General features: G+C 46.3%; 1 protein-coding gene across 1 annotated transcript in view; it reads right to left on the bottom strand.

Annotated features, from left to right (window-relative positions):
* LOC311135932 (protein turtle homolog B-like) overlaps positions 1-26,858 on the bottom strand; it is a gene marked incomplete at both ends in the record, with an annotated part of 216,471 nt that overhangs the window by 94,673 nt on the left and 94,940 nt on the right. Inside the window, one exon of the mRNA XM_084169964.1 lies at positions 6,014-6,165. Within this exon, the coding sequence (XP_084026090.1) occupies positions 6,014-6,165 (152 nt within the window). The remainder of the gene's footprint in view (positions 1-6,013; positions 6,166-26,858) is intronic.

The following is a 26,858-nucleotide window of genomic DNA, read 5'->3' as shown; positions in this document are numbered from 1 at the left end:
GTACAGGAGGGGACTAAGCGCACCCCTGAGGGGCTCCCGTGTTGAGGGTCAACGTGGCGGATGTGTTGTTGCCTACCTTCACCCATCAGGAAGTCCTGGATCCAGTTGCAAAGGGAGGTGTTCAGTCCCAGGGTCCTGAGCTTAGTAATGTGCATGAGGGGCACTATGGTGTTGAACGCTGAGCTGTAGTCAATGAACAGCATTCTCACATAGGTGTTCCTCTTGTCTAGGTGGGAGAGGGCAGTGTGGAGTGCAATAGAGATTGCATCATATGTGGATCTGTTGGGGCGGTTTGCGAATTGGAGTGGCTCCAGGGTGTCTTGGATGATGGTGTTGATGCGAGCCATGACCAGCCTTTCAAAGCATTTAATGGCTACAGATCTAAGTGCTACAGGGCGATAGTCATTTAGACAGGTTACATTGGCGTTCTTGGGCACAGGGACTATGGTGGTCTGCTTGAAATATTAGGTATTGCAGACTTGGTCAGGGAGAGGTTGAAAATGTCTGTGAATACACCTGCCACATGTTCAGCGCAGGCTCTTAATACGCTTCCTGGTAATCCGTCTGACCCTGCGGCCTTGTGAATGTTAACCTGTTTAAAGGTCCTACTCACATTGGCTACGGAGACTGGAACTGCTGGTGCTCTCATGCATGGTTCAGTGTTGCTTGCCTCAAAGCGAGCATAGAAGGCATTTAGCTCGTCTGGTAGGCTTGCGTCACTGGGCAACTCATGGCTGGTTTTCCCTTTGTAATCTATAATAGTTTGCATGCCCTGCCACATACAGCCGGAGTAGTAGGATTCGATATTGGTCCTGTATTGACGCTTTGCCTGTTTGATGGCTCATCGGAGGTCGTAGTGGGATTTCTTATAAGCGCCTGGATTAGTGTCCCGCTCCTTGAAAGCGGCAGCTCTAGCCTTTAGCTCAGTGCGGATGTTACCTGTAATCCATGGCTTTAGTTGGGATATGCACGTACGGTCACTGTGGGGACGGCGTCGTCGATGCACTTATTAATGAAACTGATGACTGATGTGGTAAACTCCTCAATGTTATCGGAAAAATCGGATGAATCCCGGAATATATTCCAGTCTGTGCTAGCGACGCAGTCCTGTATCTTAGCATCTTCTACACCGGAGTAGTACTTCACTGGTACTTCCTGTTTGAGTTTTTGCCTTTAAGCAGGAATCAGGATGATATGGTCAGATAATGGACCTATTTATTTTCTTATAACTAACAATCGCCAAAATAAAAGCTAGAAAGTCAGGGAGAATTGAAAATTCCAAAAACAATGAATTTATCACTATATATTTTCTTATTATGTTTGAGCAAAAGAACACAGTATTAGCCATGGCAAATTGCATATAATTGCAGGAAATTAGCTTGGGCTGACCCCAAGAGGTCTACTGGTCAATTGTTTGGTCATTAGGCAGTTGGTAGACTGAGATTGTTTTAGTTGAGCAGTAACATATAAATATATACACTACCAGTCAAAGGTTTGGACACACCAACTCATTCAAGGGTTTTTCTTTATTTTAACTATTTTCTAAATTGTAGAATAATAGTGAAGACATCAAAACTATGAAGAACACACATGGAATCATGTAGTAACCAAAAAAAGTGTTTAAAAAATCAAAATATATTTTACATTTGAGATTCTTCAAATAGCCACCCTTTGCCTTGATGACAGCTTTGCACACTCTTGGCATTCTCTCAACCAGCTTCATGAGGTAGTCACCTGGAATGCATTTCAATTAACAGGTGTGCCTTGTGGAATTTCTTTCCTTCTTAATGTGTTTGAGCCAATCAGTTGTGTTGTGACAAGGTAGTGGTGGTATACAGAAGATAGCCCTATTTGGTAAAAGACCAAGTCCATATTATGGCAAGAACAGCTCAAATAAGCAAAGAAAAATGACAGTCCATCATTCCTCTAAGACATGAAGGTCAGTCAATCCGGAAAATTTCAAGAACTTTGTGCAGTCGCAAAAACCATCAAGCGCTATGATGAAACTGGCTCTCATGAGGACCGCCACAGGAAAGGAAGACCCAGAGTTACCTCTGCTGCGGTGGATAAGTTCTTTAGAGTTAACTGCACCTCAGATTGCAGGCCAAATAAATGCTTCAGAGTTCAAGTAACAGACACATCTCAACATCAACCGTTCAGAGGAGACTGTGTGAAAATTGCTGCAAAGAAACCACTACTAAAGGACACCAATAAGAAGAAGAGAGTTTCTTGGGCCAAGAAACACAAGCAATGGACATTAGACCGGTGGAAATCTGTCCTTTGGTCTGATGAGTCCAAATGTGAGATTTTTGGTTCCAACTGCCGTGTCTTTGTGAGAAGCAGAGTAGGTGAACGGATGATCTCCGCATGTGTGGTTCCCACCATGAAGCATGGAGGAGGTGGTGTGATGGTGTCGGGGTGCTTTGCTGGTGACACTGTCTGTTATTTATTTAGAATTCAAGGCACACTTAACCTGCATTCTGCAGCGATACGCCATCCCATCTGGTTTGCGCTTAGTGGGACTATAATTTGTTTGTCAACAGGACAATGACCCAAAACCCACCTCCAGGCTGTGTAAGGGCTATTTGACCAAGAAGGAGAGTGATGGAGTGCTGCATCAGATGACCTGGCCTCCACAATCCCCCGACCTCAACCCAATTGAGATGGTTTGGGATGAGTTGGACCGCAGAGTGAAGGAAAAGCAGCCAACAAGTGCTCAGCATATGTGGGAACTCCTTCAAGACTGTCGGAATAGCATTCCTCATGAAGCTGGTTGAGAGAATGACAAGAGTGTGCAAAGCTGTCATCAAGGTAAAGAGTGGCTACTTTGAAGAATCTAAAATCTAAAATATATTTTGATTTGTTTAACACTTTTTTGGTTACTACATGATTCCATATGTGTTATTGCATAGTTTTTATGTAAAAATAAAGAAAAACCATGGAATGAGTTGGTGTGTTCAAACTTTTGACTGGTACTGTATATTTTTAAACCAAAAACTAAAATCACAAAAAGTGTATTTGCCGACCCCTGATATATAGGATTATTGAATCAGGCATGAGTGTTTCATGTGTAGCTGGTTCTGCTTCAACCACCCATGGCTTCCTAGTCTTTCACCTATGACCTTTTGATACAATGTTGCCCCATTCCAAATTGACCCATTGGCTTGCTCCCTACCCCTAGGCCAGTGGTGCAAGCCGAGGTCTACCACTCAGGTATTTTTAAAACATGTATAAAAAAAGCCTATGCAACATTAACCAATTAAAAACAGTTCTGCAGCAATGACGTTTGTGCAGTAGGCTATAGGCCCAATACATTATGACTGCATATTGTCTATGCTTGAATTGCCCTGCCAATGTTGTTCTTCTCAGATAATTTTGAAATTATATATATTTTTTACAATTGGTATATGATCACACTGGTAATGAGTCATTTGTTGTATTCCTTGTGAGGCACAGCTAAGTGAGCATAATAATTTGCTCTTTTTTTCTACTGGACTGATGGCCTGCATCTGATTGTCAGTATGAGGGGAGGGACCGAGCAGCGGTGAGGCTGCCTCTCACCCAAATCACCGTCCCTCTGCCCTCCTTCCCTCTGCTGAGAAAAGGGGACACAGTCTTCCAGCTGATGGCATCCCATAACATTTTAACATGGAAATAGCTGTTCTATCATTCAGCCTACAGTAGCAGCCAATGTGTGGTGTTCAATGTAGGCCTACATTCCATGAGACTTTTGAAAAAAAAAACATGCAGGGCTCGACATTAACCTGTTTATCCACTTGTCCTTCAGACAAGGAGGTGACTGAATATACTGTTGTGTTGTTTGATGCAAGAAACCACTTTACTTTACTGGGCTAATGTTGCCTGCATCTGATGGTCAGTCTCAGCAAGGGAGAGAGCAGCAGACTGAGGGTCCGCCTCTCAACATCCCTCCGCTCTCCCTTTCCTCCACTGACACTGACCAAAAAGGGACACTGTCTTCCAGCTGATGGCGAAACGCGAGTCACACTGCATTATTTCTGCCTCATGCACAAATTCATGTTGTTACAGAGAAAGTGAAATATTCCTCGATATTAAAAAAAGACCCAAGCCGCTAATAATAACAACACAAGCCTATCGATACACTTTCCTACTAATTAATTACTGCTGCAGTGCTTGTTGTAGCGCTGAGTGGAAATAGGAAGAACGCACATTTTATGGCTTATAGAAGTGTTGACAGTGCTGAATAACAACTTAAACAAAAACTTACACATAAAAACAGCAGCTCTTTGCTGTATTCGTTGGGTCTCTCTAGTCATGGTTTTAAAAGTTTTGAAATCTCAGTATCAACTTTGCTGTTCATTCAAGGCTTATTTTTCCAGTCTATGGCTTGAGAAATGGCTGGTAGAGCACGGCGCTTGTAACGCCAAGGTGGTGGGTTCGATCCCCGGGACCACCCATACACAAAAATGTATGCACGCATGACTGTAAGTCGCTTTGGATAAAAGCGTCTGCTAAATGGCATATTATTATTATTATTTAAAGCTGCACAGAAAGATAGATGGGACACATTTTCAATTCACTGGTACTTAGCTATGTTTTTATCGATTGTAGGGCTGTAGCCACTGAATTCTGGTAGTTTTTACTTGAAAGAATAACAACATAAATCACAAAATTTGCTGCTGGCACAATATAGCCAATGCCGCGCAGCACTGCCTCTCGCCCGGCTCAGCGAACGGCGTCAGGCACTCCCACACAGCTAGCAAGCTAGCGCTCGTCATGGAAATCGGGGTGGTGAAACGTGAATCACTGACAACCCATACATCAAAACGTAGCTACGAAGCCCTACTTTGTAACCTGCTATGTTTTTTGGTGTCTCTGAAAACATCTGAATGACAGAAGTGAAGGAAAAACGTTTAACCTTTTATTTCAGTCAAAAGACGTCAGATGACCGTGAAACACACTTAGGACTTTCCCATACGATGTCACATTGATCTTACTCTGATAGGTTGAGGAATACCCATCGCAAAGAGCAAATATGAACACAGCTATATTGCGGGTTTCACAAAAAGGGCTGTCCCATAGATTTGAACGCTCTTAGCGCCGCACTTGCTTTACATTTGGGCTCATATCGCGTAAATATCATAACGTACAGTTTTTTTGACATGGGTAACAACTGCCACATTAATGTTTTCAAATGATTTATTATGTATTCTCACAGCTGTAGCTGAGCTAAATCCAACTCTTTGTTTCGAATCCTCTTTGCTATATTCCGGTTGAAACCTGCATGGTTTAATGTCACCATGTAGCTAATAGAACATTAAAAAATGCTCCATCGTTGAATTTGTGTTGATGAGAGGAATCACTTGAAGCCATTGCGGTCTGGTCAGTTCTTTCAGTTTTGCCAAGAGGATTATGTGTTGTGTCCACCTCCCTTTCAAAAAAGCCCATCTTGGGAAAGGGACGGGGCCAGAGCAGGAATCACCGCCATTGTAGACTTTCAGAGACTGGAAAAAATGTATAGTGTGATCGGTATAACATAGAGGCTATCGCACTCCCCCCCCCCCCAATACACCGCAAGTCGTCATAGGGTGTATCGTTCAGCGTGCGAAGTTTTCGTGGCCAATTATGTGTGAAACACATCTCACTGATGTAGAAATCCCTCGGACATTATAAAAACAAACCCAGGGTCCCCCAGCGTGAAATTCCCCTTTAAAATTGTAAATGGAATGGGATAGAAAGTCTCCAGATAACTAGCAGACTATGCAATCCCATGAATAGAGCCATAGACTAGACAACAGATGGGGCAGGTCAAATGTCTTGCTTACCAGTAATCTATCTTCTAACATTATCCCCACATATAATGTGAACCGCTCCTGGACTTGCTCAACAATTTGCATGATATAGCCAATGTTGTCCTTTCTAGCATGGCCATCCCCACTGAGCTTAGTATAACTACTTAGACTTCATTGGGCTGTCAATACGTGAATACCAAGTGGGTGGGGTAAACACAGGAAATGGTGACGCGGGGGTCTACCTTGTACTTGTCGCTGTCTCCCACGGGCTCGCCCTCTCGGATCCAGCTGATGGAGGGTTTGGGGTTGCCAGACGCCACACAGCTCAGGGTGATGCTGCCCCCTTCCTTGGCCTCAACGTACTGCGGTGGCGTGTCTGTGAAATTGGGGGGAGCTGTGAAAAGGACGATGAAAATAAATGGTGAGGAAAATGTATTTGTCAAATGTCAAAAGGGAACTCATTGATGCAATATCCAATGTCTGTGTTTTTGTGTGATATTTGCATTTATATGTCTGTCTATCTGTCATTGTGTGAAGCTGGGATCAACTACTAGAAGTTCTAGCTAGCAAACCCGAGATGTGTCGCTGGGAGAGGTGCAAAGTCAAGTGAATGTTTACGAACTTTGCTTGGACGATGTATTCATTACCACACACAAGTAATGTGTTTTCTGTTAACTTTACTGTGTATGTAATGTAATATATGTGAGCGAACTCCAACAAAGAATTTCAATTAATGTATTACCTTTAATATCTGCAAATAGCAAATAAACTACTTCAACTTGAAGCTTAGACCAAAATATGGCCTGTGTTCAATTTAACAGCCCAAACCAGGGTATCACTTTATATTAACATTCAGTAATAATAAACCATTTATAAGGCATTTACAAACAGTTTGCTCACCATTTAATCATTACTCCCATTATTTGCAAATGTTAGTAAGGTAGTTATTCAAACATTTATATAACCTGTTCATTATATTAAACATCCTGTGTTGTGTGCTTATTATGTTACCACTGATATGTTTTATCTAGGTCATTTCGAGAACTTAACACTAGAACCACCGGGCCTTTCAGCCTATAAGGATCCACTAGAGAACGTTGTCGAACGGCGCCATTAGCATACGACTGGCCTTGATGGACTCCCCTTCTAGCGAATGACGGGTCAACATTCTAACAGTCTAATAAATACATTTCATATATGCTATCTGAATAATAATAATTTGGTTGTGTTTATGAAGGTCTTAGGTAACGTTATAATACTTTATTTTTTTAAAGAACATAATAGCATTTTCATTAGTTTATGTTACTATAGGCCAGGGTTGCCCAACCCTGTTCCTGTAGAGCTACCCTCCTGTAGGTTTTCGCTCCAACCCCAGGTGTTACTAACCTGATTCATCTTATCAACCTGCTAATTATTACAATCAGGTGTGCTAGATTAGGGTTGGAGCAAAAACCAAACAGGACGGTAGCTCTCCAGGAACAGGGTTGGGCAGTCCTGCTCTAGGCCAAGGATGGGCAACTTTGATGAGGGTGTGGGCCACATAAATCTGAACCCATCATGAGGGACCGAAGTTAGCTCGCGGGTCTGTGTATCCACACCCATCTCCCCCACATTGCGAGCAAAAAATGTGTGGCCCCCGTCTTGACAGCAAAGATAAAAAATAAATTCATTTTAGAGTTAATTTCGTGCAATTCTACACATTTTGCCATGGGGTGAAAATAAAATGTTCCAGTTTTAAAGCAAGTTTGTTGCAATTCTACACATTTTGCCATGGGGGCAGAGAGTAGATTTAGCACTTTTATAACAAATTTCATGCAATTCTACACATTTTGCCATGAGGCGGAGGAGAAAATGAGCTGTTTTACAGCTAATTTCTGCAATTCTACACATTTTGCCATAGGGTGGAAAAATATGTTTTCAGTTTTTAATATGATATCTGAGTGAGATTGACTAACAATATCAATAGGGGCCCGACGGCCGGTAATTCGACCAGGATAACAAGTTTAGATAACTGGCCGCTAAACTAACTTAGCAATCTAAAAACATTTAGCTGGCATGGGCTAATTGACTGTGTCACGATCGTTGACACATGATGAAGCGGACCAAGGCGCAGCGTGATAGGCGTACATACTTTTATTAGTGTACACACAACGAACCAAAACAATAAACGATACGTGAAGTCCTAGGTTAAATACACAAACCTTCCGGAACAAGATCCCACAATAAACTAGTGCCAAAAGGCTGCCTAAGTATGGTTCCCAATCAGAGACAACGAGAATCAGCTGCCTCTGATTGGGAACCACCCTGGCCAACATAGAAAACACGAACTAGAACACAACATAGAAAATAACACATAGAAACTCCACACCCTGGCTCAACATATAAGAGTCCCCAGAGCCAGGGCATGACAGACTGACTATCAGTGACTGACATAACAAGTAAAAACTGCTGATGCACAACCAAATTTCGAAATTGCACCATCTAGAAGTGTTGACTCATTTATACTCGCTTGTGTGTCCTATTCGGCCCGCGGGCCTTGTGTTTGACACGTGCGCTAGCCTATTAGCCATGTTATGACTGACTTGTGATCATCAGTTACAGTCAAAATATTGAGTAATTGAAACTGAAACAGTGCATCCCGAAGGGGTGGAGGCAGCAAACAATGTACCATGCCAGCTGTGATTTACAACTTGATAGCAATATTTTTTTGACTACCAAGAAATGTATTGGTGAATTACAGTATCTCACAAAAGTGAGTACACCCCTCACATTTTTGTAAATCTTTGAGTATATCTTTTTATGTGACAACACTGAAGAAATGACACTTTGCTACAATGTAAAGTAGTGAGTGTACAGCTTGTATAACAGTGTAAATTTGCTGTCCCCTCAAAATAACACAACACACAGCCATTAATGTCTAAACCGCTGGCAACAAAAGTGAGTACACCCCTAAGTGAAAATGTCAAAATTGGGCCCAAAGTGTCCATATTTTGTGTGGCCACCATCATTTTCCAGCACTGCCTTAACCCTCTTGGGCATGGAGTTCACCAGAGCTTCACAGGTTGCCACTGGAGTCCTCTTCCACTCCTCCATGACGACATCATGGAGCTGGTGGATGTTAGAGACCTTGCACTCCTCCACCTTCCGTTTGAGGATGCCCCACAGATGCTCAATAGGGTTTAGGTCTGGAGACATGCTTGGCCAGTCCATCACCTTTACCCTCAGCTTCTTTAGCAAGGCAGTGGTCGTCTTGGAGGTGTGTTTGGGGTCGTTATCATGTTGGAATACTGCCCTGCGGCCCAGTCTCCGAAGGGAGGGGATCATGGTCTGCTTCAGTATGTCACAGTACATGTTGGCATTCATGGTTCCCTCAATTAACTGTAGCTCCCCAGTGCCGGCAGCACTCATGCAGCCCCAGACCATGACACTCCCACCACCATGCTTGACTGTAGGCAAGACACACTTGTCTTTGTACTCCTCACCTGGTTGCCGCCACACACGCTTGACACCATCTGAACCAAATAAGTTTATCTTTGTCTCATCAGACCACAGGACATGGTTCCAGTAATCCATGTCCTTAGTCTGCTTGTCTTCAGCAAACTGTTTGCGGGCTTTCTTGTGCATCATCTTTAGAAGAGGCTTCCTTCTGGGACGACAGCCATGCAGACCAATTTGATGCAGTGTGCGGCATATGGTCTGAGCACTGACAGGCTGACCCCCCACCCCTTCAACCTCTGCAGCAATGCTGGCAGCACTCATATGTCTATTTCCCAAAGACAACCTCTGGATATGACCCTGAGCACGTGCACTCAACTTCTTTGGTCGACCATGGCGAGGCCTGTTCTGAGTGGAACCTGTGCTGTTAAACCGCTGTATGGTCTTGGCCACTATGCTGCAGCTCAGTTTCAGGGTCTTGGCAATCTCCTTATTGCCCAGGCCATCTTTATGTAGAGCAACAATTCTTTTTTTCAGATCCTCAGAGAGTTCTTTGCCATGAGGTGCCATGTTGAACTTCCAGTTACCAGTATGAGGGAGTGTGAGAGTGATTGTCACGGTTTCGGCCGAGGCTGCCTCTCTCCCTTGTTCGGGCAGGCTTCGGCGTTCGTTGTCTCCGGAGTACTAGCTGCCACCGTTGCATGTTTCATGTTCGTTTGCTTCTGTCTAGTGTTGTCACACCTGTTTTCATTCAGTGTCATTAGTGTCCTATTTAGTTCCCGTTGTGTGTGTCAGGTGTTGTGTTATATTGTTCCGTGTCAGATGTGTTTCGCTCGGTTGAGCTTCTCTCCACTGCGCTGGAGTTACGCACCTGTTTGTGCGCTGTTCTGTTTTGTTTTTTCGCCTGCGTGCGTATTTCGCCTTCGGGCAAGAGTTGTCCGTTTTGCCGTGTTTTCGGCTCAAATACAAGTATTTTGGAGTATCCGTCTGCGTCCTGCAATTGATTCCGCCACTACACCTACAGCACACCTTGACAGAATATAACACCACCTATGGAATCAGCAGGAGCCGCAGCAGCCCAGGCGACTCTGGAGGACAGGGTCCGGGAGCAAGGGGACCAGATCCTGCAGATGGGGACCGCCCTGCAGGAGGTGATCACCACCATCCGAGGCTGGGGGACGCCTCCACCGCCACCCTCCGTGCCAGCACCATCGGCCAGTCAGCCTAGTCCCGCACCAGAACCCCGAGGAGTCCGACTCTCGCTCCCGAGGGCTTACGATGGGACCGCAGCCGGGTGCCAGGGTTTCCTTCTCCAGGTGGAGCTGTACCTGGCCACCGTGCATCCGGCGCCCTCGGGACATGAGAGCGTGTCCGCCCTGATCTCCTGCCTGTCCGGGAAGGCGTTGGAGTGGGCCAACGCGGAGTGGAGGAGGATCGACGCGGACACCATCACTTACAGCGAGTTCTCCCGCCGCTTCAAGGCGGTGTTTGACCATCCCCCGGAGGGGAAAGCGGCGGGGGAGCGTCTGGTCTTCCTCCGGCAGGGGAGGAGGAGTGCTCAGGAGTTCGCCCTCGAATTCCGTACTCTAGCGGCAGATGCAGGGTGGAATGATCGGGCCCTCGTCGATCACTACAGGTGTAGTCTGCGAGAGGACGTCCGTCGGGAGCTGGCCTGTAGGGACACCAGCCTCACGTTCGACCAGTTGGTCGACATGTCCATCAGGCTGGATAACCTGCTAGCTACCCGCGGGCGTTCCGAGGGGGGTCCGTCCATTTCACCCTCCAGCGCTTCCGAGCCGTGCCCCATGGAGCTCGGGGGTGCTGGCGCTAGAGAGAGGAGGGGTCGGCTTGCTAGGGGGTCCATCCCTTGCACCAACTGTGGTCGGGGAGGACACACCGCGGCTAGGTGCTGGGGATGGCCTCCTAGGGGAGAGAACGACAGGTCCCGCACTGGGGATTCCCTCCAGGTGAGTAGGCGCCCCACTCACCCAGAGCTCTCTGTTGCACATTTTTGTATGCCTGTGTGTTTTCCACAGGTAGCACCTCATTCCCAGCATAAGGTGCTGGTAGATTCAGGCGCGGCTGGGAATTTTATTGATAAAAAGTTTTGTTTAGCGTTAGGGATTCCCCTCCTTCCTGTTGATGTTCCTTTCCCCGTTCATGCCCTAGATAGCCGTCCGTTGGGTACGGGCTTGATCAGGGAAGTCACGGCGCCACTTAGGATGTGTGCGCAGGGGGGTCATCAGGAGAGGATCCAGCTATTTCTGATTGACTCTCCTGCGTATCCGGTGGTGCTGGGCATGCCCTGGTTGAGTACCCATAACCCATCCATTTCGTGGCAGGAGAGGGCTCTGATGGAGTGGTCTGCTCAGTGTGTGGGTAGATGTTTGGGCGTTTCCGTAGGGGCTACCTCGGTGGAGAGTCCAAACCAGGTGCCCGCATTGCACATTCCCCCTGAGTATGGGGATTTGGCTATTGCGTTTAGTAAGGCGAGGGCGACGCAGTTGCCGCCCCATAGGCAGGGAGATTGTGCGATAGACCTCCAGGCAGGAGCTGCGCTCCCACGGAGCCATGTGTATCCTCTGTCTCAAGAGGAGAAGAAAGCTATGGAGACTTACATAGACGAATCTCTGAGACAAGGATACATACGGCCTTCCACTTCCCCTGCGTCCTCGAGTTTCTTTTTTGTGAAGAAAAAGGATGGTGGTTTGCGCCCATGCATCGATTACCGTGGTCTCAATCAGATTACGGTGAAGTACAGTTATCCACTCCCGCTGATTGCGACCATGACTGAGTCGTTGCATGGGGCGCGTTTCTTCACAAAATTAGATCTCAGGAGCGCATACAACTTGGTGCGCATCAGGGAGGGCGATGAATGGAAGACAGCCTTTAGTACCACCTCGGGCCATTACGAGTATCTGGTCATGCCATACGGGTTGATGAACGCTCCGTCAGTTTTCCAATCATTCGTGGATGAGATCTTCCGGGACATGCAGGGGCAGGGGGTGGTTGTGTACATTGATGACATTCTCGTGTACTCGCCTACCCGTGTCGAGCATGTGGCCCTGGTGCGTAGAGTGTTGCGGAGGCTGGTGGAGCACGACCTGTATGTGAAGGCAGAGAAGTGTCTGTTTTTCCAGGAGTCGGTCTCCTTTTTGGGGTATCAGTTGTCTGCGTCAGGGGTGAAGATGGAGGTAGACCGGGTGTCGGCCGTGCGTAATTGGCAAACACCAACCACTGTGAAGGAGGTGCAGCAGTTTTTGGGGTTTGCGAATTACTACCGGAGGTTTATCCGGGGTTTTGGACAGGTGGCAGCTCCCATCACGTCTCTGTTGAAGGGGGGTCCGGTGCGTCTGCAGTGGTCGGCCGAGGCGGACAGGGCGTTTGGGAGGCTGAAGGACCTGTTTACCTCGGCCCCGGTGCTGGCGCATCCGGATCCCTCTTTGCCGTTCCAGGTAGAGGTGGACGCGTCAGAGGCCGGTCTAGGAGCCGTGCTTTCACAACGGTCTGGCGCGCCACCTAAACTCCGCCCCTGTGCTTTTTATTCTAAGAAGCTCAGTCCGGCGGAGCGGAACTATGACGTAGGGGACAGGGAGCTGTTAGCCGTGGTACAGGCCTTAAAGGTGTGGAGGCACTGGCTTGAGGGGGCTCAACACCCTTTCCTCATTTTGACGGACCACCGTAACCTGGAGTACATCCGGGCGGCGAGGAGGCTGAACCCTCGCCAGGCAAGATGGAATATGTTCTTGACCAGGTTTACTTTTAAGATCACGTACATCCCTGGGTCACAGAATGGTAAGGCAGATGCGCTGTCTCGGCGGTATGACACGGAGGAGAGGTCCGTGGAGCCCACTCCCATACTGCCGGAGTCGTGTCTGGTGGCACCGGTAGTGTGGGAGGTCGATGCTGAACTCGAGCGGGCGTTACGCACCGACCCTAGTCCACCACAGTGCCCGGAGGGTCGGAAGTACGTTCCGCTCGAGGTTCGGGATCGATTGATCTATTGGGCTCACACGTCACCCTCCTCTGGACATCCGGGTATCGGCCGGACAGTGCACTGTCTTAGTGCCAAGTACTGGTGGCCCACGTTGGCAAGGGATGTGAGGGTTTATGTTTCCTCCTGCTCGGTGTGCGCCCAGTGTAAGGCGCCTAGACATCTGCCTAGGGGTAAGTTACTACCCCTGCCCGTGCCACAACGACCATGGTCCCACCTCTCGGTGGATTTCCTCACTGACCTTCCTCCTTCACAGGGGAATACCACCATACTGGTCGTTGTGGACCGGTTTTCTAAGGCCTGTCGTTTGCTCCCCATGCCGGGCCTTCCTACCGCCCTGCAAACTGCCGAGGCCCTGTTCACCCATGTGTTCCGGCACTACGGGGTACCCGAGGATATTGTGTCTGATCGGGGTCCCCAATTTACCTCCAGAGTCTGGAGGGCCTTTATGGAGCGGTTGGGGTCTCGGTGAGCCTCACCTCGGGTTACCACCCGGAGAGTAATGGGCAGGTGGAACGTGTAAACCAGGATGTGGGCAGGTTTCTTAGAACATACTGCCAGGACCAGCCGGAGGAGTGGGCAAGGTACGTTCCCTGGGCCGAAATGGCCCAGAATTCCCTACGCCATTCCTCCACTAACCTAACCCCTTTCGTGTTAGGTTACCAGCCGGTTCTGGCACCCTGGCAGCAGAGCCAGATCGAGGCTCCTGCGGTGGATGAGTGGGCGAGGCGCTCGGAGGAGACATGGAACGCTGCACACGTCCACCTGCAGCGGGCCCTCCGACGTCATAAGGCGAGCGCTGATCTCCACCGCAGTGAGGGACCGGTGTACGCACCTGGTGATCGAGTCTGGCTCTCTACCAGGAACCTGCCCCTCCGCCTGCCCTGTCGGAAACTGGGTCGGCGGTTTGTAGGGCCATTTAAAGTCCTGGGAAGGTTGAACGAGGTGTGTTATAAATTACAGCTACCTATTGAATATAAAAGTATTAACCCCTCGTTCCATGTGTCCCTTCTCAGGCCGGTGGTAGCTGGCCCACTCCAAGACAGTGAGATCAGGGAGACTCCTCCGCCCCCATTGGACATCGAGGGGGCACCGGCGTACTCCGTGAGGTCCATCTTGGATTCGAGACGTCGGATGGGGGGTCTCCAGTATCTAGTGGAGTGGGAGGGGTACGGTCCGGAGGAGCGGTGCTGGGTGCCGAGGGGAGACATTTTGGACCCGTCTCTCCTGACGGAATTCCATCGTGGACACCCGACGCGCCCGGCTCCGCGTCCTCCGGGTCGTCCCCGAGGCCGGAGTCGGCGCACGTCTGGAGCCGCGCGTCAAGGGGGGGGTACTGTCACGGTTTCGGCCGAGGCTGCCTCTCTCCCTTGTTCGGGCAGGCTTCGGCGTTCGTTGTCTCCGGAGTACTAGCTGCCACCGTTGCATGTTTCATGTTCGTTTGCTTCTGTCTAGTGTTGTCACACCTGTTTTCATTCAGTGTCATTAGTGTCCTATTTAGTTCCCGTTGTGTGTGTCAGGTGTTGTGTTATATTGTTCCGTGTCAGATGTGTTTCGCTCGGTTGAGCTTCTCTCCACTGCGCTGGAGTTACGCACCTGTTTGTGCGCTGTTCTGTTTCGTTTTTTCGCCTGCGTGCGTATTTCGCCTTCGGGCAAGAGTTGTCCGTTTTGCCGTGTTTTCGGCTCAAATACAAGTATTTTGGAGTATCCGTCTGCGTCCTGCAATTGATTCCGCCACTACACCTACAGCACACCTTGACAGTGATGACACCAAATTTAACATACCTGCTCCCCATTCACACCTGAGACCTTGTAACCCTAACGAGTCACATGACACCGGGGAGGGAAAATGGCTAATTGGGCCCAATTTGGACATTTTCACTTAGGGGTGTACTCACTTTTGTTGCCAGCGGTTTAGACATTAATGGCTGTGTGTTGAGTTATTTTGAGGGGACAGCAAATTTACACTGTTATACAAGCTGTACACTCACTACTTTACATTGTAGCAAAGTGTCATTTCTTCAGTGTTGTCACATGAAAAGATATACTCAAATATTTACAAAAATGTGAGGGGTGTACTCACTTTTGTGAGATACTGTATATGAATCATGCATTAAACTCTATCCATCTATTCTGCCAACAATGCATTACTGTACGTCATGGAATTTTGAGTAAAATATAACCTATTTTTAAGACCTCTTATAAAGTTGGTTTTGAAGCATACACTGGGAATGTGATATTTTTGACTGATATGATTCTGTTTGTTTCATATCTGAAAAGTAGTTAAAACGCTGTCAGTTCCACTTTAAGGAGCATCATGTACTGCTGGAATCTACGCCAGTTGTGCTTAGCTACATGGTGCCAAAGAGCCACTCATTCAATCATCAATGAATCCTCTGTGTACACCATCTCCAGGCATTTATAGTCTCTTAAGTGTACTGCATATGAGCTGCTACCGCTAGCCACTTCCACTCACTTTCCCCATCCTCCACTCCTCTGGGCCGTTTTAAGTGTGAATAATTGATCTCCCTCTTTCTTCTCTCCTCCTCTCTGCATTTCTCCAGGGCCTATTCCTTGCTCCTGATTTAGGACCAACACCGTGGCCTAGATGGAATCCAAATCCACCACCGGCCCAATTTTTTGGGATAATTTACAGAATGAGAAGTCAGTTAGGCCCTAGTTATAACGTTAATATTGTCACTATGGAAGTGGGTCATGCTACAGGGCTCATATTCTGCTTTTGTTACTACTATGGTACTGGGATATAACTCTTTCTCATAGGTTTTCATCCGTTTTATGGGTTAGCTTCAAAACCATGGTGCGGCGCACAATTGGCCCAGCGTCGTCCAGGGTAGGGGAGGGAATGGCCGGCAGGGATGTAGCTCAGTTGGTAGAGCATGGCATTTGCAACGGCAGGGTTGTGGGTTTGTTTCCCACGGGGGGCCAGTATGAAAACAATATTATTATAATAATAATAATAATGTATGCACTCACTAACTGTAAGTCGCACTGGATAAGAGCGTCTGCTAAATGACGTAAATGTAAAATGTAGCTGCTGCCCCCCTCCTCAACTCTCTCAAGGTGCTTGTACACGCTACCTTCATTTGCTGAGAGAGTGTGAAAGAGAGAGAGAGACGGAGAGGGAAGAGAGGAAGAGAGAGAGAGAGAGAGAGAGAGAGAGGAGAGACTCATAGGAAATCAATTACAGCACATACAGTGCTGTGAAAAAGTATTTTCCCCCTTTCTAATTTTCTCTATTTATGCATATTTCTGATACTGAATGTTATCAGATCTTCAACCAAAACCTAATATTAGATAAAGGGAACCTGAGTGAAAAAATAACACAATTACATACTTATTTAATTTATTTCATAAACAAAGTTATGCAACACCCAATGCCCCTGTGTGAAAAAGTAATTACCCCCTTACACTCAATAACTGGTTGTGCCACCTTTAGCTGCAATGACTCCGACCAAACACTTCCTGTAGTTGTTGATCAGTCTCTCACGTCGCTGTGGAGGAATTTTGGCCCACTCTTCCATGCAGAACTGCTTTATCTCAGCATCATTTTTGGGTTTTCAAGCATAAACTGTTTGTTTCAAGCCCTGCCACAACATCTCAATTGGGATTTGGTCTGGACTTTGACTAGGCCATTCCAAAACTTCAATTGTTGCTTTTTAGCAATTTTCATGCAGATTTGATTGTGTGTTTTGGATCGTCTTGCTGCATGACCCAGGTGCGCTTCAGCTTCAGCTCACAGCCGGATGGCCTGACATTCTTCTGTAGAATTATCTGATACAGAGCAGAATTCATGGTTCCTTCTTTTAAGGCAAGTTGTCCAGGTCCTGAGGCAGCAAAGCATCCCCAAACCATCATACTACCACCACCATGCTTGACCGTTGGTATAAGGATCTTAATGTGGAATGCAGTGTTTGGTTTTCGCCAGGCATAATGGGACACATGTCATCCAGAACATTCTTCCAAGAGTCTTGATGATCATCCAGGTGCTTCCAGGTGCTTTTTGGCAAACTTGAGTCAACTTTTTGGATGAGATGGGTCAGTTTCCTGTGCTGCAGTTTCAAACATAAAGTGTTAATTGGACTAGCAACTACAGCATTGAGCATTATTTGGCACAGGGTTTCTCTAACACCCAATGAGAGGTGAACTGCGGATGAAAACACATAACATTGTGTGAAAAGCTCAATTTCAACTACACCATGAAAATGACTGGAATGAGCATCTTTACTGTGTATTTTAGTGGTCAACACAATTCTGTTCAAAATATTTCATGGTTGAAATTAGATAATTTCCAGGCCAAAGTCTAAAACACTAAAACATACACAACATTTTGGGAGGAATGCTTCATCCACTGACATTTCTGAAAAGCCCAACTTCATTGTGTATTTGAAAGATTTATAGCGCACAAAAAAAAGAAAGTCTTCCTGATGTTGGCAAAGTAACAAATACCTAAAAAGCACGGTCAATGAAAACGGGACAGGGGAAGGAAATATCTGGGGCCTCAAACGTAGTTAAATATTTACAGAAAAATAGTCAAAGTGCACTGCACTCTCCTACAGAAAGACTGCAGTCGTCACTAAAGGAGAGGCCAGCACGCTTGAGGAAAACCAGTCGTCAGTGTACCTCTATGGGATCAGATGTAGTGTACTTCAGGGCCTGACACTAGTCAAAATCTTAGTTCAATAATGCATGTGCTAAAACCATCACCTGACCTTGACTCTACTGCTCGGGAGCACGTGTGACAGTTTCTCCCAGTGACCACACTTTTAGATGTACCATGTACCAGGTAACTGTCAGGTATGCGGGTATCAGAGCCAAAATGGATGCCACGTAGGTCAACAAAAGGACAGAAAGGCATGGGAAGATGGAGTCTTAATCAAGCTTAAGGTGGCCCATGAGCTGTCCATTATAAAGCAGCCTACTGCCCATACATACATAATGTGTGGTAATCATAACATTTAGCCGATGACAACACGGCAACACGGCGTTTGACACGTTACACATCTGTGAATGACTAACTTTAGGCAGTTCACATCACAGGTACTGTAGCTGTAGTATCACAGCTATTAGCTATAGTATTTTTCAGACAGAGCTCAATTCCATTACATCATTTGGATCCCACTGTCCCTGCAGGACTTATGCCTCATGTTCTAATACTACCAACAGCACCTGGCCCTGCGCTATCAAAGCAGGCAATTAAGAGCGCTCAGCATCTGTCCATCCACCCCGCCCCATCCACTGGCTCTCTGTATCTCCACCTGCATACGGAGGGTTTGGAACAATACCATGGCTTTACCACTTTACCCCTACAACTGGTTTTATAGTGAGCAACTCCGGTCCTGGAGGACTAGGGTGCATGCATGTTTTTGTTCCAGCCCAGCACTAACTCGCCTGATTCAAGTCTAAATTGAATGAGTAGTTGATTTGTTGGATCCCCAAAATGGTTTTAAATGGGACTCTAAAGGCTAGCTTTATGGTCTGGTCTGCAGTAGGATAACGGCTAGCTTTATAGTCTGGCCCATAGCAGGCATAGGGACATCACTGGCTCATCTACCCACTTGGCGAGCCCAGGCAGTGGGTAGGAATCAAAGCCCCCTTTGTGGAGGGAGGTCCTTGGAGCTCAGGGAGCCTGGTGTGTGTGTGTGCGTGCAGGCACGCAATGTGGTGTGGTATATGTGTGTGTGCACATGCGTGAGCATGTATGTACGGGCATGTGTTAGCGCGCCCTGGCTAGGGAGTATCTATGAGTCTTTCTGATATGGGATTTATAAGGCCTGATCCCAGCACAGCAAGGGGCTTTCTAAGAGCTCTGACCTCGTTTTTCCATCACTTGCTGCAATTTCAATGGCAGCAGGGAGGAATGACACCATCTTTGTGCGAGAAGAAGAAAAAGTGTGTGAGGGAGAAAGAGACAGAGAAAGGGTGTGTGTGAGCGTGAGGGAGTGATATAATCGCAAGCTTGTGTCGCAGGGTTGGATTAATAAACAGCGTGAGAGGAGGAAGGCTATAACAAGCCTTTGTGGCTGTGAGCCCTGCAAAGTGTGTGCAGATGTTCACACACACACATGAATCCACACAGGTGAGATTTCTGGCAGGAATACTGTGGAGAGTCAATGCTTGGCAGAGAGCCCTTTGTCCTACAGCACACACACACACACACACACACAAACACACACACACACACACACACACACACACACACACACACACACAAACACACACACACAGGTTTCGATCTCCAGTTCTGTTCTGGCCTGTCCTGGAGAATCTAGCTAACCCTGCCAGGCAAAACATAGCACAGCTAACTGTAGCAGAACTGAGGCCAGCACAGTCAAAGCTATGACAGTTTAGCAGCTGACATACAGTTGAAGTCAGAAGTTTACATACAGTGGGGAAAAAAAGTATTTAGTCAGCCACCAATTGTGCAAGTTCTCCCACTTAAAAAGATGAGAGAGGCCTGTAATTTTCATCATAGGTACACGTCAACTATGACAGACAAAATGAGAAAAACATGTCCAGGCCCGTCTGAAGTTTGCTAGAGTGCATTTGGATGATCCAGAAGAGGATTGCGAGAATGTCATATGGTCAGATGAAACCAAAATATAACTTTTTGGTAAAAACTCAACTCGTCGTGTTTGGAGGACAAAGAATGCTGAGTTGCATCCAAAGAACACCATACCTACTGTGAAGCATGGGGGTGGAAACATCATGCTTTGGGGCTGTTTTTCTGCAAAGGGACCAGGACGACTGATCCGTGTAAAGGAAAGAATGAATGGGGCCATGTATCGTGAGATTTTGAGTGAAAACCTCCTTCCATCAGCAAGGAAATTGAAGATGAAACGTGGCTGGGTCTTTCAGCATGACAATGATCCCAAACACACCGCCCGGGCAACGAAGGAGTGGCTTCGTAAGAAGCATTTCAAGGTCCTGGAGTGGCCTAGCCAGTCTCCAGATCTCAACCCCATAGAAAATCTTTGGCGGGAGTTGAAAGTCCGTGTTGCCCAGCGACAGCCCCAAAACACCACTGCTCTAGAGGAGATCTGCATGGAGGAATGGGCCAAAATACCAGCAACAGTGTGTGAAAACCTTGTGAAGACTTACAGAAAACGTTTGACCTGTGTCATTGCCAACAAAGGGTATATAACAAAGTATTGAGAAACTTTTGTTATTGACCAAATACTTATTTTCCACCATAATTTGCAAATAAATTCATTAAAAATCTTCCAATGTGATTTTCTGGATTTTTTTTCTTCTAAATTTGTCTGTCATAGTTGACGTGTACCTATGATGAAAATTACAGGCCTCTCTCATCTTTTTAAGTGGGAGAACTTGCACAATTGGTGGCTGACTAAATACTTTTTTCCCCCACTGTATGTCCCTGATGAACTAGGCTTAGCTCTCTCTATCTGAATATAAGGCGTAATCTATGATCCCAGGCGCAAGCTCAATGTACAGTGCCTTCAGAAAGTATTCACACCCGTTTACATTGTCCACATTTTGTTGTGTTACACAGCTTGAATTTAAAATTGATTAAATTGTGATTTTGTGTCACTAGCTTACACAAAATACCCCATAATGCCAAAGTGTTTTATTTTTATTTTTTACAAATTAATAAAAAATGAAAAGCTGAAATGTCTTGAGTCAATAAGTATTCAACCCCTTTGTTATGGCAAGCCTAAATAAGTTCAGGAGTAAAACGTGCTTAACAAGTCACATAATACATTGCATGGACTCATTCTGTGTGCATTGCATGGACTCATTCATAGTGTTTAAAACGATTTTTGAATGACTACCTCATCTCTGTACCCCACACATACAATTATCTGTAAGGTCCCTCAGTCGAGCAGGGAATTTCAAACACAGATTCAACCACAAAGACCAGAGGTTTTCCAATACCTCGCAAAGAAGGGCACCTAATGGTAGATGGGTAAAAAAAAAGAAGCAGACTGACTATATCCCTTTGAGCATGGTGCAGTTATTAATTACACTTTGGATGGTGTATCAATACACCCAGTCACTACAAAGATACAGGTGTCCTTCCTAACTCAGTTACCGGAGAGGAAGGAAATTGCTAAGGGATTTCAACATAAGGCTAATGGTGACTTTGAAATCAGTTTCAGAGTTGAATGGCTGTGATAGGAGAAAACTGAGGATGGATCAACAACATTGTAGTTACTGTAATGACAGAGTGAAAAGAAGGAAGCCTGCACAGAATAAAAATATTCCAAAACATGCATGAACTTTTTGTCTTGAATACAAAGCGTTATGTTTGGGGCAAATCCAACACAACACATTACTGAGTACCACTTCATATTTTCAAGCATGGTGGTGGCTGCATCATGTTATGGGTATGCTTTTCATCGGCAAGGACTAGCGCGTATTTTTTTTAAAAATAAATGGAATAGAGCTAAGCACAGGCAAAACCCTAGAGGAAAACCTGGTTCAGTCGGCTTTCCAACAGACACTGGGAGACATATTCACCTTACAACAGGACAATAACCTAAAACACAAGGCCAAATATACGCTGGCGTTGCTTACCAAGACGACATAGAATGTTCTTGAGTGGCCTAGTTACAGTTTTGAATTAAATCGGCTTGAAATTCAATATTGTACAATCCAGGTGTGCAAATCTCTTTCATATTTTTCTTTACATAGACAAACCGGGGTCAACAGGTATTTTTCATATAATCTTATACTCTGGGGATCAACCCAACGGCAAAACTCAAAGCTAGACAGATGCTATGAAGCAGCAGTGGGACAACCTCACAATCACAAGAAGCATAAGTCACTCAGACCACCTTTCGCAAATGTGACCTTGAATAAATGATGAGCGTTTTCAAATCTCAAGATAGGCTTTTCCCTGAGAAATTATGTAAAGTATCTTCTAGTGGCAGTCCCCTCCAGTGAAGGAAATACATGACAAAATCCTAATGTTAAGATTTTTTAATGTACTTGCTTACTTAATGTTGAACCATTACCATACACATTAGAATATCAGATCTTGGCTAATAAAGTCCAATATCTACCTACTGGTCGCTAGAAAGAGTAGTTTTGCTACTGTGGTTGCTAGTGGCTGGTGGATGAGCTAGTGAAATGGTGACATTGCACTGTATGAATCTCAGAAAGGCTAACAGCTGTTTTTGTAGTGCTCCAGTGCTGCCTGTCTGTATCAAGCAGTAATAGTCCCATACTGCTTTCACATATTTGACCTTGTAGATAGAACAGAATACAGCTCTGTCTGAAATGCACACTCACAGTGTAGGAAAAAAAATATGCATCAGGGGGTATGTTTCAACGCAATCAGACAGCGAGCATTACGAGACAACGGTATAAAGAGACCAGGCAAGTTTTAGCCTTTATCTACCGAAAGCTTTGTCAGTGAGACAAGCTGGGAAGCCCCTACAAAAATGAGCCGAAATGAGAGAAAGAGAGAGAGAGAAAAAGGGAGAAGCACATTTAAAAGTGAACAAACTGATGTGCTGATGCGCCACCACAGCTAATTACGGAAAAACAAAAAAGCGATAAAGATTGCTTTGGAGCGCTTTTCTCCCAATTTTCGCTCAGAAATAAACTCCTCTTTGCCCCGGGGCTTGATGATGGGGATTGGGACAGATCATCCTCTGAGACAATTGGCACGTCTCCCGACAAAACAGACCCCCAGCGTCTCTACCGGAGAGAGAGAGACACACACTGGTTTACCGAGGGGAGAGTCAATGACTCAGAGCTTTCACTCATTTTTTATTCCTCTTTCTTCATAGTCTACACATCTATAACCACCTTATAACAGGACTTATCTGCTTACATGTGTAACCCAGAAGCTTTGTCCCGGTCATGTCAATCAGCTACCATCAGCTCCAAGAACCATGGTGGGGCTAATTATGGGTCAACAAGGTTGACATGGGCTACCCAAGGAGCAGGTGAATGAATTCAAAAGGATTAATTTGTAGTGTGGCATAAATGTTACTTGCTTAGAATTGTACCAACTTCCCAAAGGTGGTAAAAATGGATTAATTCAAAGGAATACCAAATTATTTATTTGTAGGCACTACATTGCAGAAAGATGCTGAGTACTGTATTGCAGTGTACACACACTCTTTAGACTGAACCACAGACAGAGAGGGACAGAACAGCAGATTAACCTCATCATCAACTTCTCCTGTCTGCTTCATGTGTTGAATAGCAAGCAGGGGTTTTTCTGGATCAAAATGGGGCTTAGGTGGTGGGAATGGTGTGGGCGTGGCCATGTGTGAGGCCAATGGTGCGGTCGCCGACCGAAAATGTTAGAGGCCCTCCTGTTGGCCCGGGTGACAACATTTAGCTGTTTTAAAGCACATTTTCTGCAATTCTACATACCTTGCTATGGGGTTGAGAGAAAATCTGCAAATTTAAAGCTAATGAAATAACACATATTGAATCATCCCAAACCATCTCAATTGGGTTGAGGTAGGGTGATTGTGGAGGCCTGGTCATCTGATGCAGCACTCAATCACTCTCCATGGTCAAATAGCCCTTACACAGCCTGGAGGTGTGTTTTTGGTAATTGTCCTGTTGAAAAACAAATGACAGTCCCAATAAGCGCAAACCAGATGGGGTGGCGTGGCGTATTGCTGCAGAATGCTGTGGTAGCCATGCTGGTTAAGTGCGTCTTGAATTCTAAATAAATCACAGACAGTGTCACCAGCAAAGCACCCCCACACCATAACACCTCCTCCTCCATGGCGCTACTTTGAAGAATCTCAAATATAACATATATTTTGATTTGTTTAACACTTTTTTGGTTACTGCATGTTTCCATGTGTTATTTCATAGTTTTGATATCTTCACTATTATTCTACAAAGTAGAAAATAGTTCAAATAAAGAAAAGCCCTGGAATGAGTAGGTGTGTCCAAACTTTTGACTGGTACTGTATATACAGTGCATTCGGAAAGTATTCAGACCCGTTGACTTTCTCCACATTTTGTTATGTTACAGCCTTAATTTAAAATTGATAAAATATTATTTTTATCTCGTCAATCTACACACAATACCCTATAATGACAAAGCGAAAACATGTTATTTTTTTGGGGGTGCAAATTTACAAATAAATAAATATCTTATTTACATAAGTATTCAGACCTTTTGCTAAGAGACTCAAAATTGAGGTCAGGTGCATCATGTTTTCATTGATCATCCTTGAGATGTTTCTACAACTTGATTGGAGTCCACCTGTGGTAAATTCAATTGATTGGACATAATTTGGAAAGGCACACACCTGTCTATATAAGGTCCCACTGTTGACAGTGCATGTCAGAGCAAAAACCAAGCCATGAGGTCGAAGGAATTGTCCTTAGAGCTCTGAGACAACATTGTGTCGAGGCACAGATCTGGGGAAGGGTCCTGCAGCATTGAAGGTCCCCAAGAAAACAGTGGCCTCCATCATTCTTAAATGGAAGAAGTTTGGAACTACCAAGACTCTTCCTAGAGCTGGCCGCCCGGCCAAACTAAGCAATCAGGGGAGAAGGGCCTTGGTCAGGGAGGTGACCAAAAACCAGATGGTCTCTCTGACAGAGCTCCAGAGTTCCTCTGTGGAGATGGGAGAACCTTCCAGAAGGACAACAATCTCTGCAGCACTTATGGTAGAGTGGCCAGACGGAAGCCACTCCTCAGTAAAAGGTACATCACAGCCTGCTTGGAGTTTGCCAAAAGGCACCTAAAGACTCCCAAAACATGAGAAACAAGATTCTCTGTTCTGATGAAACCAAGATTGAACTCTTTGGCCTGAATTCTGAGCGTCACGTCTGGAGGAAACCTGGTACCATCCCTACGCTGAAGCATGGTGGTGGTAGCATCATGCTGTCTGTGGGGATGTTTTTAAGCAGCAGGAACTGGGAGACTAGTCAGGATTGAGGCAAAAATGAACGGAGCAAAGTACAGAGAGATCCTTGATGAAAACCTGCTCCAGAGCGCTCAGGACCTCAGACTAGGGCGAAGGTTCACCTTCCAACAGGACAACAACCCTAAGCACACAGCCAAGACAAGTCAATAGTGGCTTCGGGACAAGTCTCTGAATGTCCTTGAGTGGCCCAGCCAGAGCCTGGACTTGAACCCGATCGAACATCTCTGGAAAGACCTGAAAATAGCTGTGCAGCGATGCTCCCCATCCAACCTGACAGAGCTTCAGAGGATCTGCAGAGAAGAATGGGAGAAACTCCCCAAATACAGGTGTGCCAAGCTTGTAGTGTCATCGCCAAGAAGACTCAAGGATGTAATCTCTGCCAAAGGTACTTCAACAAAGTACTGAGTAAAGGGTCTGACTACTATTTTTTTAAATATAAATTTGCAAAAATGTCTAAAAAACGGTTTTTGCATTGTCATTATGGGTATTGTGTGTAGATTGACGAGGGGTTAAAAACAATTTAATCCATTTTAGAACAAGGCTGTAACATAACAAAATGTGGAAAAAGTCAAGGGGTCTGAATACTTTCCGAATGCACTGTATTTGTTTACTGTTTGGACATAGGTGGCCCAAAACACTTTTCTATGCAGAACCGCCCCGCTGGCAATGCTGATATTGTCGCTGGATTTGTGTCACGGTTTCGGCCGAGGCTGCTCCTCTTCCTTGTTCGGGCGGACTTCGGCGGTCGTCGTCTCCGGAGTACTAGCTGCCACCGTTCGATGTTTTTGTTCTTTTGGTTTTGTCTGTGCATAACACCTGTCCCTTATTTGTGTCTTGATTATTCTCCTTATTTAGTTGGTTTGTTTGGGGCAGGTGTTATGCGTGATTGTTATTGTCAGTTTGCCTCCGAGTGTTCTCTCTCTCGTTTATTTAGTATTTTCGAGAGTTCGCACTGCGTGCGCCTTTTCTTGTTTTTCCGCACTGTGTGTTGTGCGTAATTGTTCGTGCCGCCCGGTTGGGTTGGCGACTCATTTCCCGTGTTGGGATACATATATATACTAAAGTCCGTTGAAGAACCTCCTTGTCCCTGCGCTTGATTCCTGCACTACATCCACACTCAACACTCTGACAGAATCACGCATCATCATGGAATCAGCAGGAGCGACCGCGCCGACCGCCGATCTGGACGAACGGCTTCGTGGTCAGGAGGACCGTATGAACCAGGTGTGTCACGCCCTGGATAGGGTGATGACCACCCTACACCGATGGGAGACCAGCGGGGTGCCCACACCTCCAACCACCGACCCAGCTCCAGCGGTCAGCCCTCAGGGTACATCTCCGGAACCCAGTGGGATTCGGCTCTCGCTCCCGAGGGCGTACGACGGCTCCACCGCCGGGTGTCAAGGGTTCCTGCTGCAGGTGGAGCTCTACCTCGCCACCGTCCACCCGGCGCCCTCGGGACACGAGAGCGTCTCAGCCCTCATCTCCTGTCTCACCGGCAAGGCGTTGGAGTGGGCCAACGCCGAGTGGAGGAGAATGGACGCCGCAACCACGAACTATGCGGAGTTCTCCCGCCGCTTCCGTGCTGTATTCGACCATCCACCAGAGGGGAAGGCGGCGGGGGAGCGTCTGTTCTACCTCCGACAGGGGATGAGGAGCGCACAGGACTTTGCCTTGGAGTTCCGGACCCTAGCGGCTGACGCAGGGTGGAATGAGCGGGCCCATATCGACCATTTCCGCTGCAGCCTCCGGGAGGACGTCCAG

This window comes from Coregonus lavaretus (genome assembly GCF_964263955.1).
Source record: "Coregonus lavaretus genome assembly, chromosome: 10".
In the NCBI taxonomy this organism is placed as follows: Eukaryota; Metazoa; Chordata; class Actinopteri; order Salmoniformes; family Salmonidae; genus Coregonus; species Coregonus lavaretus.
Note: the sequence above shows the minus strand (reverse complement) of the source record. Positions and strands in the feature narration are given on the sequence as shown.